The 18,078-nt window shown below is 31.9% G+C and overlaps 1 protein-coding gene across 1 annotated transcript; it reads left to right on the top strand.

Annotated features, from left to right (window-relative positions):
- Positions 1-12,472: 12,472 nt before the first annotated feature.
- Positions 12,473-13,895, top strand: LOC133681896 (methyl-CpG-binding domain protein 4-like protein). Its single transcript, XM_062105083.1, has 3 exons — positions 12,473-13,002; positions 13,079-13,275; positions 13,378-13,895. Exons 1-3 carry the CDS (start codon positions 12,514-12,516, stop codon positions 13,496-13,498), a joined length of 807 nt encoding a protein of 268 aa, XP_061961067.1. The 5' UTR covers positions 12,473-12,513; the 3' UTR covers positions 13,499-13,895.
- Positions 13,896-18,078: the final 4,183 nt, after the last annotated feature.

The raw sequence follows: 18,078 nt of genomic DNA, 5'->3' as shown, positions 1-18,078 counted from the left end.
TCAGGTTTTGGTGGTTGAACACTTGAAGGTATTGGCTCAATTGATCGTGGCGGCAATTCCTCAATTTGTGGTCTCCAATTACTTGCCTTTGATTCTTCCTGAAAATAAACCATTTGCAAATCATCATATTCATCAATCTCAATTTCATTGGAAGTGGTTTGAAATTGATCATGAACTAATTTTTCAGTAAAGTCCACTTCCTGTAAATCATTATCATCCCCAGGTTGCTTGCAAATGTTGAAAATATTCATCTCCAATATCATGTTTCCAAAAGATAGCTTCATCAGTCCATTCCTACAATTAATCAATGCATTAGAAGTTGCAAGAAATGGACGTCCTAAAATAACAGGAAATGAATTACATGCTTCAACAGGTTGTGTATCCAAGACAATAAAATCCACAAGATAAATGAATTTATCAACTTGTACTAACACATCTTCAACTATTCCTCTAGGCACTTTTACAGATTTATCGGCAAGTAAAAGAGTTACAGAAGTTGGTTTTAACTCACCTAGATTGAGACTTTGAAAAACTGAATATGGAAGTAAATTCACACTAGCTCCAAGATCAAGTAAAGCTCTTTCAATTTTATGTTCTCCAATAAAGCATGAAATTGTAGGACAACCAGGGTCTTTATATTTCAAAGCATTATTGTTTTGAAGAATAGCACTTACTTGTTCGGCTAAAAAGGCTTTCTTTTTCACATTCAGTTTTCTCTTCACAGTGCACAGATCTTTCAAAAATTTAGCATAAGAAGGAACCTATTTGATAGCATCCAGCAAAGGTATATTGATCCTTACCTGTTTGAAAGTTTCAAAGATTTCAGAGTTGTGATTGACTTTCCTTTGTTTAGTCATGGCATGAGGAAATGGAAGTGCTGGCGGAGAATCAGTCTTTTCTTTGCAATGATCAAATTCAAGCCCTTCCTTACCCTCAGAGATTGATTCATCATCATTCTCACAAGGTTCAAGAATGGGTTTTTCAATAACCTTAGCACTGCGAAGAGTGATGACTGATTTTACGTGATCCATGTGTTGGCTTCCCGAACTACTTGCATTCACATTATATTGCCCCTTTGGATTTTGTTGTGGTTGAGATGGAAACTTACCTTTCTCTTGGAAACTGAGAGAAGATGTGAACTTTGCAAGAGTATCTTTAAAATCTGTCATGCTTTGAGCAAGTTGAGTGTTAATTGCCTCTTGCTTTTCCATAAATGCATGCAATGTTTCCTCAAGATTTCTTCTAGGAGGTGGAGCATAGGGAGGTGTATATCCATGAGAATTTTGGAAATTATGATGTGCTTGAAACGGTGGCTGTGAAGTTTGAGCATTATTGTTCTCACTCTTCCAACTGAAATTTGGATGATTTCTCCAACTAGGGTTATATGTTTGCGAATATGGGTTATGGTTGGGCCTTTGAAAACTGTTTAATGCATGGGCTTGTTCATGGAGACATTCTTTAAAAGAAGGCAAGGTTGGACAGTCATTGGTTGAATGTTCGTTGGTTTCACAGATTTGACATGCAATATCTTGAACAGATTTTAGTTGACCACTCTTTTTTAATTCTAGTGCCTCAACTTTTCTAGCTAAAGATGCAAACTTGGCTTGGAGGTCATGATCTTCCCTAAGGTTGTACATACCCCCACTAGATATATGAGGTTGGGTTTTACTTGGGGCCTCATAAGTTCATGTAGTGTCCCAATTTTGTGCATTTTCAGCTAGCAAGTCTAGATATTCCATTGCTTCATTAGGGTCTTTATCCTCAAAAGTTCCATTGCACATCAATCCAACCATTTGCCTATCTCTAGGAGTTAACCCTTCATAAAAATATGAAACTAATCTCCATGTTTCAAAACCATGATGGGGGCAAGTATTAAGTAAGTCTCGATACCTATCCCAACATTGATAAAATGTTTCTCCTAGTTTTTTAGAGAAAGTAATGATTTGTCTTTTGAAAGAGTTTGTTCTGTGGGATGGAAAAAACTTCTTTAAAAATTATTGTTGCATTTCATCCCAAGCACGAATGGATCCAGGTCTCAAATTTTGTAGCCATGTTTTAGCTTTATCTTTTAATGAAAAAGGAAAAAGCTTCAATCTAATGGTGTTCATGCTACAATTTGAGTCATTATACGTGTTGCAAACCTCCTCAAATTCCCTTAAATGCAAGTATGGATTTTCTAAATCTAAGCCATGAAAAGATGGTAAAAGTTGAATAATGCCTGTCTTAAAATTAAAATGAGATGCATCAGGAGGAAAAACTATGCATGAGGGTGCACTTGTTCTTGTGGGATTCATGTGGTCTCTAAGAGTTCTAACCCGAATATTCTCATTATTCTCATTATGAAGCGATTGGTTATCTTCTTCAGCCATATTTTCTGAAAATGATGAGGATACCCTACAAAGTACGTGACCACACTCTTATGCACGTGTAAGAAGAAAACAAAAGAAAGAGAAACAAAACAAAAGAAACAAAGTTAGATACAAGAAAAGAGAAAAGAGAAAAGAGAAAATAAAATAAATACTATAATTTGTACAAGAATTTACCTCCCCGGCAACGGCGCCAAAAACTTGACACGACCAAAAGATTGATGTCTTCTCCCAAGTGCAGGAGTGTCGAAGTAATAAATAACCCGGCAAGACCGAGGTCGAACCACAGGGAGGTTACTTGTATAAATTATAAGCAACAATAATATAACAACAATAGTAACAACAACAACAATAATAATAGTAGTAGTAGTAGTAGTAGTAATAATAGTAATAGTAATAGTAGTAGTAATAGTAATAGTAGTAGTAATAGTAATAGTAGTAGTAGTAGTAATAATAATAACACCAATAATACTATTAATAATGATAATAATAAAGAAGAAGAAGAAGAAGTTGATGAGAACTTTGAGATGGAAGATTAACGTAAGGATTAAACAATGATAACAACAAATGTCAAGGTTAGAGGATCCACTAATGGTACTTCAAACAAGTATAGTATAAACTCTTATTATTCAATTGGAAACCACACACAAAGGAGGTTCCAATCAGATTATAAATTGTTAACATGATTACATTAGTTATCTTATTCGAATAATGCTAATACTTGTAAATGTTGTCAGGCATTCATGATTATAACTTATGTTAACAACAAATCAAGTTCCTTTCATAGCTCAGGTGTCGGTTATACCATACAGTATGGGCTATGAAAGTGCCAAGTATTTGTTGTACCAAGTGTTATACAACATAAATCTAGATTAACCATTTAACAAGCAAAGTATTAAAAGTGAACAAGATAACAAATATAAAGCATGTTAGTATCCAACATTAAGGTCCATGTTAAGTTTATATTATACTTATTCTTACACCATTAGTGTACCCTTTTCACCTTGACATAATTAATTTAGCTAGACATAATGAAAGAAAGAAACATAAATAAACAAGATAAGAACATAAATGAGAAAGAAGTTAACTAAGTAAAGAAAAGGAAATGAAAGGCATAAACAAGAGATTAATATAAAACTTAAGTATTACAAAAGAGAGAGCAAGAGCATGATCTTGATCTGAACACCAAGATGCCTAAATACATGGCAAATGCCTCTTTTAATAGGCCAAAATTTGGAACTATTGATTTGTTGACTAATTGATGAGTGGGTGGCCACATCTTGACTTGGTGACAATTCTTATCTTCTTGTCTGCCAAAAACATCATTGATAACGTCATAATTTGAACAGACTTCAATCATGAAAGTTCTAGGAAATTGTCTCATCTTTCCAGGGTAAAACGTTGAGATCATTTGGACTTCTAGAACTCGAGATATGGGTTGAACACTGAACAGTGTCTGGGCTGCAGGACAGATTCGGACTTCTTCTTTGTTGCTACAATTTGGACTTGAAAACAGCCTTGTTAAATCTTGGGCTCCACATGAAAGTTGTAGGCCTATGTCTTATCTTCCCATCCATATAAAATGGACCTAAATCCAAGATCTACAGCTCCAGATATGACCCAATTACCGAATAGTGTTCCAGTTTGGACTGCACCAGCATCTCTTTTCTAAGTTTGGCCATCTTTTTGTCCTTTCAATTTCAGTACTTCAACTCATCAATCAATTCTTTTATTTATGTGATAGGCCTGCATTTAAGATGAACATTTACCATAAATTAAAGGTATCTTATATAATTAGATATGTTATTATAAAACATGCTTTAGTTAAGGAGTTATTGATACTTCAAGTGCAAAAATGATGATATAAAACCTTGATAAAAATGCACTTTTAAGTACTAATCAGTTAGCTTCCCAACGAGACTAATCTCGCTTGAATCATAATTTTATAACTCCAGATATAGTTTAAAATCTGAGGAGAGGTCAGACAGTTACAGTTTTTTCAAAAACGAGACAGTAACAGTTGGACAGGAACAGTCCAAGTGTTTGTTGATGAGCAATTTTGACTATCTTAGAGGCAGAACTTTGTTCTCCTTAAGTCATAGAACTTGTAGCCTCATGTGTTAGATTTCCTACGATACTAATCTCGTTTGTATTGGAGTTCTATAACTCCAAATATACTTAAATATCTAAAGAGAGGTCAGACAGTAACAGTTTAAAAACGAGACAGTAACAGTTGGAGAGGAACAGTCCAAGTGTTTTTTGATGAGCAATTTTGACTATCTTAGAGGCAGAACTTTGTTCTCCTTAAATCATAGAACTTGTAGCTTCATGTGTTAGCTTTCCAACGAGACTAATCTCGCTTAAATCCTAATTTTATAACTCCAGATATTGTTTAAAATCTGAGGAGATGTCAGACAGTTACAGTTTTTTCAAAAACGAGACAGTAACAGTTGGACAGAAACAGTCCAAGTGTTTGTTGATGAGCAATTTTCACAATCTTAGAGGCAGAACTTTGTTCTTCTTAAATCATAGAACTTGTAGCCTCATGTGTTAGCATCCCAATAAGACTAATCTCGCTTGAATCATAATTTTATAACTCCAGATATCGTTTAAAATCTGAGGAGAGGTCAGACAGTTATAATTTTTTCAAAAACAAAACAGTAGCAGTTGGACAGGAACAGTCCAAGTGTTTGTTGATGAGCAATTTTGACTATCTTAGAGGCAGAACTTTGTTCTCCTTAAGTCATAGAACTTGTAGCCTCATGTGTTAGCTTTCCTACGATACTAATCTCGTTTGCATTGGAGTTCTATAACTCCAAATATACTTAAATATCTAAAGAGAGGTCAGACAGTAACAGTTTAAAAACGAGACAGTAATAGTTGGAGAGGAACAGTCCAAGTGTTTTTTGATGAGCAATTTTGACTATCTTAGAGGCAGAACTTTGTTCTCCTTAAATCATAGAACTTGTAGCTTCATGTGTTAGCTTTCCAACGAGACTAATCTCGCTTAAATCCTAATTTTATAACTCCAGATATTGTTTAAAATCTGAGGAGAGGTCAGACAGTTACAGTTTTTTCAAAAACGAGACAGTAACAGTTGGACAGAAACAGTCCAAGTGTTTGTTGATGAGCAATTTTCACAATCTTAGAGGCAGAACTTTGTTCTTCTTAAATCATAGAACTTGTAGCCTCATGTGTTAGCATCCCAATAAGACTAATCTCGCTTGAATCATAATTTTATAACTCCAGATATCGTTTAAAATCTGAGGAGAGGTCAGACAGTTACAGTTTTTTCAAAAACGAAACAGTAGCAGTTGGACAGGAACAGTCCAAGTGTTTGTTGATGAGCAATTTTGACTATCTTAGAGGCAGAACTTTGTTCTCCTTAAATCATAGAACTTGTATCCTCATGTGTTAGCTTCCCAACGAGACTAATCTCGCTTGAATCATAATTTTATAACTCCAGATATAGTTTAAAATCTGAGGAGATGTCAGACAGTTACAATTTTTTCAAAAACGAGACAGTAACAGTTGGACAGGAACAGTCCAAGTGTTTGTTGATGAGCAATTTTGACTATCTTAGAGGCAGAACTTTGTTCTCCTTAAATCTTATAACTTGTAGACTCATGTGTTAGCTTTCCAACGATACTAATCTCGTTTGTGTTGGAGTTCTATAACTCCAAATATACTTAGATATCTGAAGAGAGGTCAGACAGTAACAGTTGGACAAGAACAGTCCAAGTGTTTGTTGATGAGCAATTTTGACAATCTTAGAGGCAGAACTTTGTTCTCCTTAAATCATAGAACTTGTTGGCTCATGTGTTAGCTTTCCAACGAGACTAATCTCGCTTGAATCATAATTTTATAACTCCAGATATAATTTAAAATCTGAGGAGAGGTCAGACAGTTACAGTTTTTTCAAAAACGAGATAGTAACAGTTGGACAGGAACAGTCCAAGTGTTTGTTGATGAGCAATTTTGACTTTCTTAGAGGCAGAACTTTGTTCTCCTTAAATCATAGAACTTGTAGGCTCATGTGTTAGCTTCCCAACGAGACTAATCTCGCTTGAATCATAATTTTATAACTCCATATATAGTTTAAAATCTGAGGAGAGGTCAGACAGTTACAGTTTTTTCAAAAACGAGACAGTAACATTTGGACAGGAACACTTCAAGTGTTTGTTTGTAAATCCCAAGAACAAAAAAACAAAGCTGGATTAAATTAAAGAAAATAAATTAAAATAAAAAGAAGTGGGGTCAAGAACGAATACACTTGAAGAAAATGGGGCCTAAATGCAAATAAGAATAATTATAGAGCATAAATACTCATATTCTCACCAAAAACAGATCTGCAGCTACGTAAAAAAAGAAGAGAGGGAGTTTTTATATCTATGTTTACAAATCAAGAGAGAAACACCAAAATTTCAAGAACTCATCCCAGATTGAGGGTTATAGGTAAAATAAACCCTGGTCGGAAAGGGATTAACAAGAAAAATTGAACAAGAAGAGAAGAGGGGAGGGTCGGCTGTCATTAGAAAGAAAAGGAGGGTTCGAAGCCCATAAATTAAAGGTATCTTATAGTATTAGACTTTTTTATTATAAAACATGCTTTAGTTGAGTTATTGATACTTCAAGTGCAAAATGATGATATAAAACATTGATAAAAAAATGCACTTTTAAGTACTAATCAATAGGGACATCACACAATCAAGGTGCGTAGGAAAGCCCGTTCCACGGGTTCACATATTTTGAAAGGTGATATGTAATAGTATGTTTTTAGGTGTTATGTATTTGATAAGAATGAACGAACTAGATGAACATTTTACCATTCAGCACTTTTGTAAAGACTTGTATCAAAAATATTGTAATGGAATACGTATATGAAAGTACAATCTTTTAAACATGATGTGGTGAATGTATGTATGTGATATTCTCTTTTATGAGAATGTTGTATTATGAAATCACATGAGTATGCACTACACTAAGAGATGAATTCTATTACGATAAACCCTAAATACTGTTGCAAGAATATGTATTGTCACTCTTTATAGGATGTTGATTTACTTTACCCTATGTGAGTTGTGCATTGCTAATGAATGTAATGTATTTATAAATTCACATAATGATGTTATGAAAAAGTATCGAGAACCTAACAACTTACAAAAAAAAAATTCCACCAATTTTTTACTATGAAAAGGTCGGGTTGTTACAATTAGCTTCGGCTAATGGCATCCTAGATGGATAGTCGGGTATGAAAAGGTTGGGGCATATGAGTAAGGATAACACAATGGTCAAAATAATAAGGATTGTAATATGCATATGAAAAGTAAAAGAAGAAATGTACCTACTAAGTTGATAATGAAAAGTAACGATAATATTCTTCTAGTTGTTTATTATCATCATGTTTAGATTATTTATAATTCTTGGATCCATTTTGCTTTTATAACAGAGACAACACACAATCAAGGTGTGTAGGAAATCCCAATCCACAGGTCCATATATTTTTTTAAAGAACTGTGTATTCGCATGTTTAGGCGTTATGTATTTTGTAGGAGCGAATGTACTAGTTGTAGAATTGCCACTTTTGTATAATCTAGTAACAATAACAATATTCGAATAGGGATGTCAACTCATGCATATGTTATTATTATATAATGTAAACCTATGTATATGTAAATATGATGTTGTGTGGTATGTGTATTGAGTACTTTCTATATGGAGAAGTTGAATTTACGCAATCGTATGAGTAATGTGACATGCTAATGGATGGAACCCATGTACTAACCTTTGAAATGCTACTATGAGAAGCATTGAGAATATGATGGCCTCCAAAAAAAATTTACCATTGATTTCGCCTTTGAATTATTGGGATATTACATTAGTCATGTGAACCATATCCTCTATCTCAATATAATGTTGTAACTCAACCACATTAGTTATCTCTCTATTCAAACCTCACTATTATAGCCTATCTATCCTCCACAATATTGGCTCTTATCATGGGAATCTCTATATCCTTATGGTAATCATCCATACTCTTACACTTTTGAGTCAAACTCTGCAATCCTTGAAATAGTTCTTTATAATAATGTCTAGGAATAAACTTGTTTCTCATGATTGCTTTCCTCTCATCCCAAGTCTCTATGGGTCTCTCATCATTCCTTCTCCTACCTAGAATAATTTGATCCCAACAAATAATAGCATAGTTACAAAACTCAACTATAACAAGTTTTACCTTCTTTTCCACATCAAAAGTTTAATATGATTAATTTTCTTATGAAATCTTTAAAATGATTTTTTTAAAAAGAAAATGAATTAAATAAAAGTTATAAAGTTTGAGAAATTATCAAATTGAGTTTGATTTAATATTTCTAAATGTTAAAAATATTATTTTAAAATTACACAAAAAGCTAATAACTAGGATTGAAGCATGCAATATATTAAATTATGCATATCAATGTGTTTTTATGCATGATGGAAGATTATAGATATCAAAAGACAAATATGATTATGTTTTGTTAATGGTTGAATGGTTGTAATATTAAATAGGGCCTGCGTTTCTTGTCTTTTCTCTATTTTGGGGAATTAGAAATTAAGTTGGGATGATTAATCAAGTGGGACTTGATTGTAAATACGTTTTAGAAATTAAGAACTATAATGTAATTTATACAAAGGATTATAATTCTAGACCTAGACAAATCAAATATAGATTTGATTGCATAAATTTCTAAAACTATCATGAAATAATAAATTTGATATTTTTCTAAGGGCAAAGTGATTAATATGGTTATAAATTTTTTTTCTATAAATAGAATGTTATGCCTCATATTTTTTGTATGGATGAGATAATGATGGAAAATTTGATGTGATCAGATAAAAATATACCTCGAAACATTAAAAAAAGAAGAAGAACAACAACTAGCAGTAAAGGCATATTAATTGCTCTTTCTAAAAAGGTTTTTAGACGATTTTTGATTTGATAATTCATGTGTATTACTATTAGAGATTGAACAATTGAACAACTTGTTATTTGAGACAACACAACCTTCAAGAGTTAATGTAACCTCAAAAGAAGATATGATCTTGAAGTAATCTTTGCATGAGCCTTAAACTATCTAACAAGATTCTTGGGCTTCCTAAAGATTTTATAATTGTTATTTTCACTACATTTATGAGTTTCATGAAACCCAACATAATTTCTCTAATTTCTTAAAGTGATTGATTTCTCCTCTCAATAACCTTATTTTACCGTGAAGTTTTTAGTGTTCAAAACTCATGAGCAAAGTCATTATCAATGTAAAATTTTACAAGATTTGTGCTATCATATTTTATTGCTATGATAACTTCTAATTGTTAAAAATACAAAGCCTTTTTTATTTTAAAATCTTTGACTTGATCTTTCATGCTTTTATTTTTTTAGCCAATTTCTCTTTTGCACTTTTCTTACAATTATAATTTTAAATCCTTCAATAAAAAAATATATTTAATGACTAAAAACAAAAGCAATTGATCTGTCAAGGGACTTAATTGGAACAATTTCCATTTCGATTTGAGAGCTTTATCAGTAGCTAGCGCAGCAGGACAAACCTTATTCTAATTTATCAAAAAGTCTGAGGTTTAAGAACTTCTTATGACAGTATAAATAAAGTCCAAGACTCAATGAAAGTATTCTTTTAACACAAAATTTACACCTAATGTTTATACAATAATAAATGTACTGCATAAAAAAAATTAAAATCATGGCTCTGATACCAATGTGGATTCGAAAAGAAAACTTACTTGTGAAAATTCGTTTTCTTATCCCTGAATCGATTACTTCAGTGTCATTTCAATTACTAAAATCAAAATGATATTTTATAGTACGGAATGTCTTTATAAATCTTGTCAAAGCAATGTAGAAAGTCCAAAATGAAAGAAAAGAAAGAGAGAACTATTATTCAACTAATAAAAAACTATATCTTTATATGGGTTATGTCCCTTAATATATAATTAGAAGAAACCGTTGCAATAACCAACATGTAAAAATGAGGATCTCATTTTTTTTATTGTAAAAACTCTCAAGATCCTCGAGCTTCCTTTCGTGTATTATTAGTGAACTAACAAAGTCATCAAGATTTAGAAATATTTTGAGATTCTTGAACTCCTCAATTGTCGTGACCTGTGGGTCACAAACATGAGGTAATGACCTCAAGGTTTTAGCAGCCATTCTCTCATTGGCAACGGCTACAAGATAACAAATTCATTAATAGTAATAATGTACCCAACATGAGCTTTTCAAGGTTTTACCAGCCATTTTCTCATTGGTAACGGCTACAAGCTAACTAGTAGTAATAATGTACCTAGCATGCAATATACCCTTACAAAGAAAGGGTGGCATATGATGAAAAATTGCAGAGGGCAGAGAGGAAGGAAGAGTGCTGCAATTCTTGAAAACAAGCACGACAAGAACCAAACTTGATATCCAAATAAAAACACGAACACAGAAAAGAAATTAACATTCAGAACAAAACCAACATCGAAATAAAATAAAAATATAAAAAAGCTTGTAATATTAGCAAGTTTTATAAACTGGAATCACTAAATCATGATGTTTTCTAATGATATCATTCTGCTTCCCAACCAAATCCATCATGCAAATAAACCACTGCCAGTACTCCTTTATCATCTCTTTCTTTTTCGATCCCTCTAACGAATTCAATCCTAAGATGAAATACTTCTTCATCTCAGTTTCCTTGCCATCCGTCCCGAAATAAGACTCCAGTACCTCTAGTTTCTTTGTGATCTCTTCATCACTGTCACTAGCTTTGAGTTCCTTTGCAATCACTTCGTTACTGCCCTTTGAGTTTCTTTTGAGTTTCTTCGCTGTTGCTTCTTTCTCGGTCTTTCTACCATCCTCCTGTTCAGAAATCGATTCTGCCGAGAGAGAAAACTTGTTGGTTTCTTCTTCTTTTGGATTAGAGGCAGATGAGCCTGGAGCCATTGATAGTGAATTGAGATTGAGAGGTTTCTTTTCCCCTTCTTCTTGGGTTTTGGAGTTTTAAAGCGCAGGAAAGCGGAGATACAGATTTTTTGCCCTTTGCAAAGAATTTCAAGCTCTCTAAATAACCTACTTGACCGCGTGGGGGGAATCGAGATGACCTTCCAAATTCTACTTATTAATTAGTCGGCGTGATTTTAGATTGCCAGTTATTAATTAGCTGACTCTTACATTTTCCTAGGTTAAGGAAATTGAAATTAAATTAAATAGGGCAGCTAAAACTAAATCTATGAAAATATTAATGGAGACACAATTTTTATGCCTTCATTTTTGTTATTTTATGGGATTTTATTTTATTTTTTCATCTATATTTCAACTAAGCAAAAACTTCTACCATGAAATAATTTCCTTGCGCAGTTTAATTTTATTTAATTCTCATATATATTAATACTTTATCTTTTATAATATTAGGTTAAAAAAGAACTTTATACTTGATTAAATCTAATCCAATTGTATAAGGTTGCATTTTCTTTGAAGTTTTATATTATTTCCAGAGTAAACATTCATAGTTATTCTATTAATTTATTTTAAAAATAAACACAAATAATAATATAAAAGATAAAAGTATATTTTTATGAGCGTTGGATTTATTAATATTTCTATAATAATAATAACTATAATAAAACATAGATTACATGCTTTTAAATCTTAAAATTTTTAATATTTTTTTTATAAAAATAAAAAGTTGGACCACGATGTAGAATGAATCATCTAATTAATAATAACTATAATATGACTACTTTATATACTAAATTTAAAAATTTTATTTAAGATAAATTACATTTGAATTGAATAAAGAGGTGATGATTCCGTATCCTACTTTGTTTTTTCTAAATTAAGATTAATAATAATAAAAAAAACCAATTCCCCTCGTTAAACTCCCAAGTGAGCAATGAATTAACGAACAGAAAAAATACTAATAAAAAGTTCCCGCTCTAGATATGGGATGGGCGGGCTAAACGAAAAGATTGGATTTTACAATTTTGGAAATAGCGGAAAGAAAGAGTGGAATTCCAAGAAAGCCCTGGAATATGAAACGATATTTCGTTAACAAGGGGAGTGTGTTACCAGCACAAGCAGAAACCCTATTGCCCTCCTCTTCTATACATAATGAAAAGGTTTGCCCTAGAGAAACAAAATCAAATCAAATCTAATCTAATGGAGGGTGGGGCAGAAAAGAAGAGAAGAAGGGAAAGGAAGAAGAAAAAGAAGGATTTCGAGTGTGATGGCAAAGCAGGAGGTGGTCATGGACGGCCGGTAGAAGTCAGTGCTAGTGTGATGGGGTTGTTTTCTGAATTCGCGTTTGCAGGTTGTTCAGGGGGGACAGAGCAAGCCTCCTCCTCCTCCTCCTCCGCCTCCTCCACTCGACCTTCCATCAAGAAAGTCGAAAGGGAAGAAGAAGCTCAGAAGAGGAAGAGGAAGAGATCGCCCAGGCTCACTGCTGCTCAAATGCGTGATGTGGCATACCTCAGGAGACGACCCAACAACCGTTGGATTCCGCCCAGATCTCCTCACGAGCTTCTTCAAGAGAATCATTACCATGACCCTTGGAGAGTTCTCGTCATTTGTATGCTATTAAACTGCACATCAGGTGGCCAGGTAAGATCCGTACCTGTTTTTATTATTGGAAATCAGCATAGAAAAAGCATAATCCCAAAGAAATTTCTCATTGCAGGTCAGACCAATTTTAAATGACTTCTTCACCCTATGTCCTGATGCAAAGACCACCACTAATGTTGACCAGAACGATATTGCCCAGCTAACACGCAGTTTAGGTTTCAAAAACACGAGGGCTGAGAAGATAAAACGCCTTTCTGAGATTTACTTGCAAGAGGACTGGACCCATGTCACCTTTCTGCCTGGTGTTGGAAAGTAGGGAAATTTCTGTTCAGTTCGCTGTCTGCTATAGCTATTTGCATTGATGGTTTTTCCAAACTGATCTGACTCATTTGAATTTCTTGTCTGATTGTTCAGGTATGCCGCTGATGCATATGCAATATTCTGCACAGGGAGGTGGGACAGGGTGGTGCCAGAGGATCACATGTTGACTAGGTACTGGGAATTCCTTCGCAAGGGTAGATGGATCATAGAATAGATGGATTGTCCCTGTTTTGTATTTTGAAGAGACAGATCACCTGGGGGTTTGTTTATACTATGTTTATTGTGTCCCTAATACTAGGTCTTTTGATGCCAACTGTGTGTGGCAAATTAAACCCCCGATCTGTGTCTAGCTTTGAATAGCCATTCAGGTATAACTAACTAATGGAGTAGTATCCCAGCTATGTTTGGACTGAGATAATGTAGGATTGGCTATGAAGTACTGTTGAATTTGAAGTCTTTTAAGATCTCAGCTATGTTTGGACTGAGATAATGTAGGATTGGCTATGAAGTACTGTTGAATTTGAAGTCTTTTAAGATCCCAGCAATGTTTGGGTAATTACTCGAAAAACTTCTCTAATAGTATTTTCAAGGTAATGCCAGCTTGAAAGGAATGCTGTTCTCTTCTTCCTTGGAATTGCAAATGTAGCTCGACGGATTACTCTTTATGCCGTTTCAGAAACTTCAACAAGTCCCTATCAGTTTCTTTTTTTTGTAAGGCAGCGTAAGCCTCTGTAATATGCCTGAAGTCTTTCCATGCATATGAAGTGCACATGCTGTTTTGTTAGTTTAAAGCTTCCAGATGCCTGTTGCAAATAAGAGCAACAAAACAGAGAAGAAAACGATCCAAATTTAGTTGCAATAGGGTTCTAAATCGAGTTCTTGGCTATCATATGTTTGCTCTAATGATTTCAAAACATAGTAAATTGGCACTTGAAACACAACCTCGGTCAGGGGACGGAGCCATGAATTTTTCCAGGCCTGGACTACTAAATAAATATATAAAATTATATTTTTAATATTAATTATTAATTTATATACATAAATTTATAAAATTAACAGTAAAGATTTAATTTAAATAAATTACTTAAAATATTAAAAAATAAATTTAAAAATATATAAAATTAAAGTGAAAATAAAAATAAAATTTATAATTAAAATTATATTTTTTAATGTTTTGTGGAATATAATTTATTTATAATCAAATCTGAATTGATATTGTAATAACCTTTCAACCGGGATAAAATAACAATATATGTTAATTAAAAAATAAAGTAATTAAATTTTTTTTCTCTTTTAATTCCTTTTTTCTTCACTTAATTTTTTTTAGATTAGTGTTTTATATGTTGTACTTGTAAGTTTACAAGGTTATTTTTTTATTTTTTTTATATTTTTTCTTTACTTTTCTCTCGTTTTTTTTTTTTAATTCTGTTTCTGTTTAATTGGCAACATATAAAAGAAAGTAAGAATTGATTTCAATCATTGTACCACTCCCAACCTCATTGAAAATAGCAGTAAAGACCTTATCCTTGTTCATATTTTTTAGTCCTCGTAACCAAACCAGTGCCAAATAAAAGTGTGATAATAAAATCTTATTAATTAAAAATCCTGAATTGGTAGCAGAGCTAGCGTATTGCGTGTTAAAAGTAAAACACCAGATTCCATATTGTAAGTGATTCTAGAAAACATTTGTCTAGAAACAAGTGTTGGAAAAAAAAAATTTATGAGGGTGTCAATGATGTCTGGATATGTACCCTCCTCTTTATGCAAGATGACAAGCTTTTTCAATGACTCATCGTGATCGTGTTCTAAATAGAATTAGATAAAAAAAATTAAAAATTTTATTTAAAATTAATTTTTTTATGTTTTTAAATTGTTTTAATGTGTTGATATCAAAAATAATTTTTGAAAAATAAAAAAATATTTTAATATATTTTTAAATTAAAAAATATTTTAAAAAATAATTACTACTGTATTTTCAACCTCCCATTTGAATCTTTAAACTATCCTCGTAATAGGTTGAAACTTGAAAGCATGATGTTGTTGCGAAGACCAATACGTTCATGAACATTAGCCTTCAATCTGCACAAAATAAGAAAAAACATTAAGGGACAATGTGACTTGGTACATACTACAACTTGAAAACAAGTATTTTGAGGGAAAAAAAGGTTACATATTAATTATCTTTACTTAATAAGCATTCTAATTATGTATTTCACATTATGCATAAAATACACACACTGTTTTTCATCTCTTGTATATTCCTTTCTACACATGTTAAATTATGCTTATAATTATAAGTTTATTTATAAGCTTCAAGTCCTAAACAAATAAGAACTTAAACTACTCAAAAAAAAATCTTAATTTGAATAGTAAATATATTCCATTGACTTAACTGGTTAACCGATTTATTTAATTGAATCGGTTGACTATCTCCTCTATTTTAAAAAAAAAAATTAAAATTTGGTTTACTTTAAGCATCCTCCCTTAAACTTAATTTCTTTATAACTCCTAGCATATCTATTATCTTGGTAAAAACATCATCTTTGAGTGGTTTAGTAAAAATATCTGCGGCTTGATTTTGAGTCTTTATATACTTGACTTCAACGTCCTTATTTGTAATGTAGTCTCGTAAGTAACGAAATCTTGTATCAATGTGCTTACTTCTGTTATAAAACATTGGATTCTTTGCTAAAACAATGGTTGATAAGTTATCCACATAAATTTTATGTAGGCTTTGCTTATAGCATTCACAACTCTTTCAATAATCTTTTTAGCCACATGGAATGATAAACACATGCTGTAGTAGCTACATATTTAGCTTCACAAGTTGATAATGTGACTATAGGTTGCTTCTTTGAACTCCATCTGAATGTTGTATTTATCATGTAGAAGACAAAACCTGTAGTGTCTTTTCTATCATCTATATATTTAGCATAATCACTGTCATTATAGCCTATAAGTTCAAAGCTTATTAGAATATCCATAGAACATGCCAAAATCAACAGTATCTTTAATATACTAAAGAATTCGCTTCAAAGCTTTAAAATTTATCATAGTTAGTGTATCCATAAACCTACTTATAAGCCCTACTCCAAATAAAATATCTGGACAAGTCCATGTCAATTATGTTAAACTCCCAACTAGGCTCTTGAATATTGTAGAGTTTACCTTCTCTTCTTTATTATTCTTTGACAACTTCACTCCACACTCAACTAGAATACTCTTGCACAGTCCTTCATTTTGAAGTCTTTGAGAATCTTTTTGAAAACTTCTTTTAATTCACAAAAATTCCATCTTTTCCTTGCTTGATCTCTGTTGTTACCCATTTTTAGGTTCTAAAAAAAAACAGAGAGAGAATATATATATATATATCAAAAAGAATATTAAGAAGAAATCCAAAAAATAATAAGAGCGAGAAAAGGATGTTGGAATGCCGAAAAAAGGTCAAAATTGGTTGAATAGGTTCAAAAATGCAAAATGGTGAAATTTGACAGTATATTTTTGACTGATGAGAGCCCTGTTGATAAGGAAAATTCAATTTGAAGAAAAAAAAGATCGAAATCAGATGTTTATGGATTCAATTAAACTTTATTTAAGGTTTAATTGAATTTTTGGAGGGTTTGATTGCAAGAAAAAATGATTTTTAAGTCAATTTAGGCTTTTATTGGAAGAAATTAAAGTTCTGGGGTCCAATTATAATTTTGAAGAGTTGATTTGGTCAAATCAGGGGTTTAATTGCATAATTATTAAAGTTTGATGGTCAATTAGGATTTAATTGAAACAATCCGAAACCAAGAACCAAACCAGAAAAAACGCTAAAATCAAGGAATTCAATTAGAATTCATAGGGGGGGCTTGATTACAATTAATTAGCTGACTCTTACATTTTCCCAGGTTAAGGAAATTGAAATTAAATTAAAAAGGGCAGCTAAAACTAAATCTATGAAAATATTAATGTAGACACAATTTTTATGCCTTAATTTTAGTTATTTTATGAGATTTTATTTTATTTTTTCATTTTTATTTCAACTACGCAAAAATTTCTATCATGAAATAATTTTCTTGTGCAGTTAATTTTATTTACTTCTTATATATATTGATACTTTATCTTTTACAGTATTAGGTTAAAAAATAACTTTATACTCGTTTAAATCTAATCCAATTTATACAAGATTGTAGGTTCTTTAAAGTTTTATATTATTTCCAAAGTAAACAATCCGTAATTATTTCATTAATTTATTTTAAAGATAAACACAAATAATAATATAAAAGATAAAAGTATATTTTTATGAGCGTTGGATCAATTAATAATTCTATAATAATAATAACTATACTAAAACACAAATGTCATGTTTTTAAATTTTAAAATTTTTTAATATTTTTTTATAAAAATAAAAAGTTGGATGTGATATAGAACGAAGCATCTAATTAATAATAACTATAATATAACTAGTTTATATACTAAATTTAAAAATTTAAAATTGTATTTGAATTGAATAACGAGGTAATGATCCCATATCCTACTTCGTTTTTTCTAAATTAAGATTAATAAAAAAAAAACAATTCCCCTCGATAAACTCCCATGTGAGCAATTAATTAATGAACAGAAAAAATAATAAAAAAAAGTTCCCGCTCTAGATATGGGATGGGCGGGCTAAACGAAAAGATTGGATTTTACAATTTTGGAATTAGCAGGAAGAAAGAGTGGAATTCCAAGCAAGCCCTGGAAAATGAAACGATATTTCTTCAACAAAGGGAGTGTGTTACCAGCACAAACAGAAACCCTTTGCCCTCC

Source organism: Populus nigra, chromosome 2 (assembly GCF_951802175.1).
Source record: "Populus nigra chromosome 2, ddPopNigr1.1, whole genome shotgun sequence".
Lineage (NCBI taxonomy): Eukaryota > Viridiplantae > Streptophyta > Magnoliopsida > Malpighiales > Salicaceae > Populus > Populus nigra.
The sequence above is the reverse complement of the archived record's forward strand: the minus strand, read 5'-3'. Positions and strand labels throughout refer to the sequence as shown.

Bases quoted from the DNA above. Each gene is read 5' to 3' on its own strand.
- LOC133681896 (XM_062105083.1), top strand. From the start codon at position 12,514: ATGAAAAGGTTTGCCCTAGAGAAACAAAATCAAATCAAATCTAATCTA. The intron at 13,003-13,078 runs GTAAGATCCGTA...TTCTCATTGCAG, and splicing joins ACTGCACATCAGGTGGCCAG to GTCAGACCAATTTTAAATGA. The intron at 13,276-13,377 runs GTAGGGAAATTT...CTGATTGTTCAG, and splicing joins TTTCTGCCTGGTGTTGGAAA to GTATGCCGCTGATGCATATG.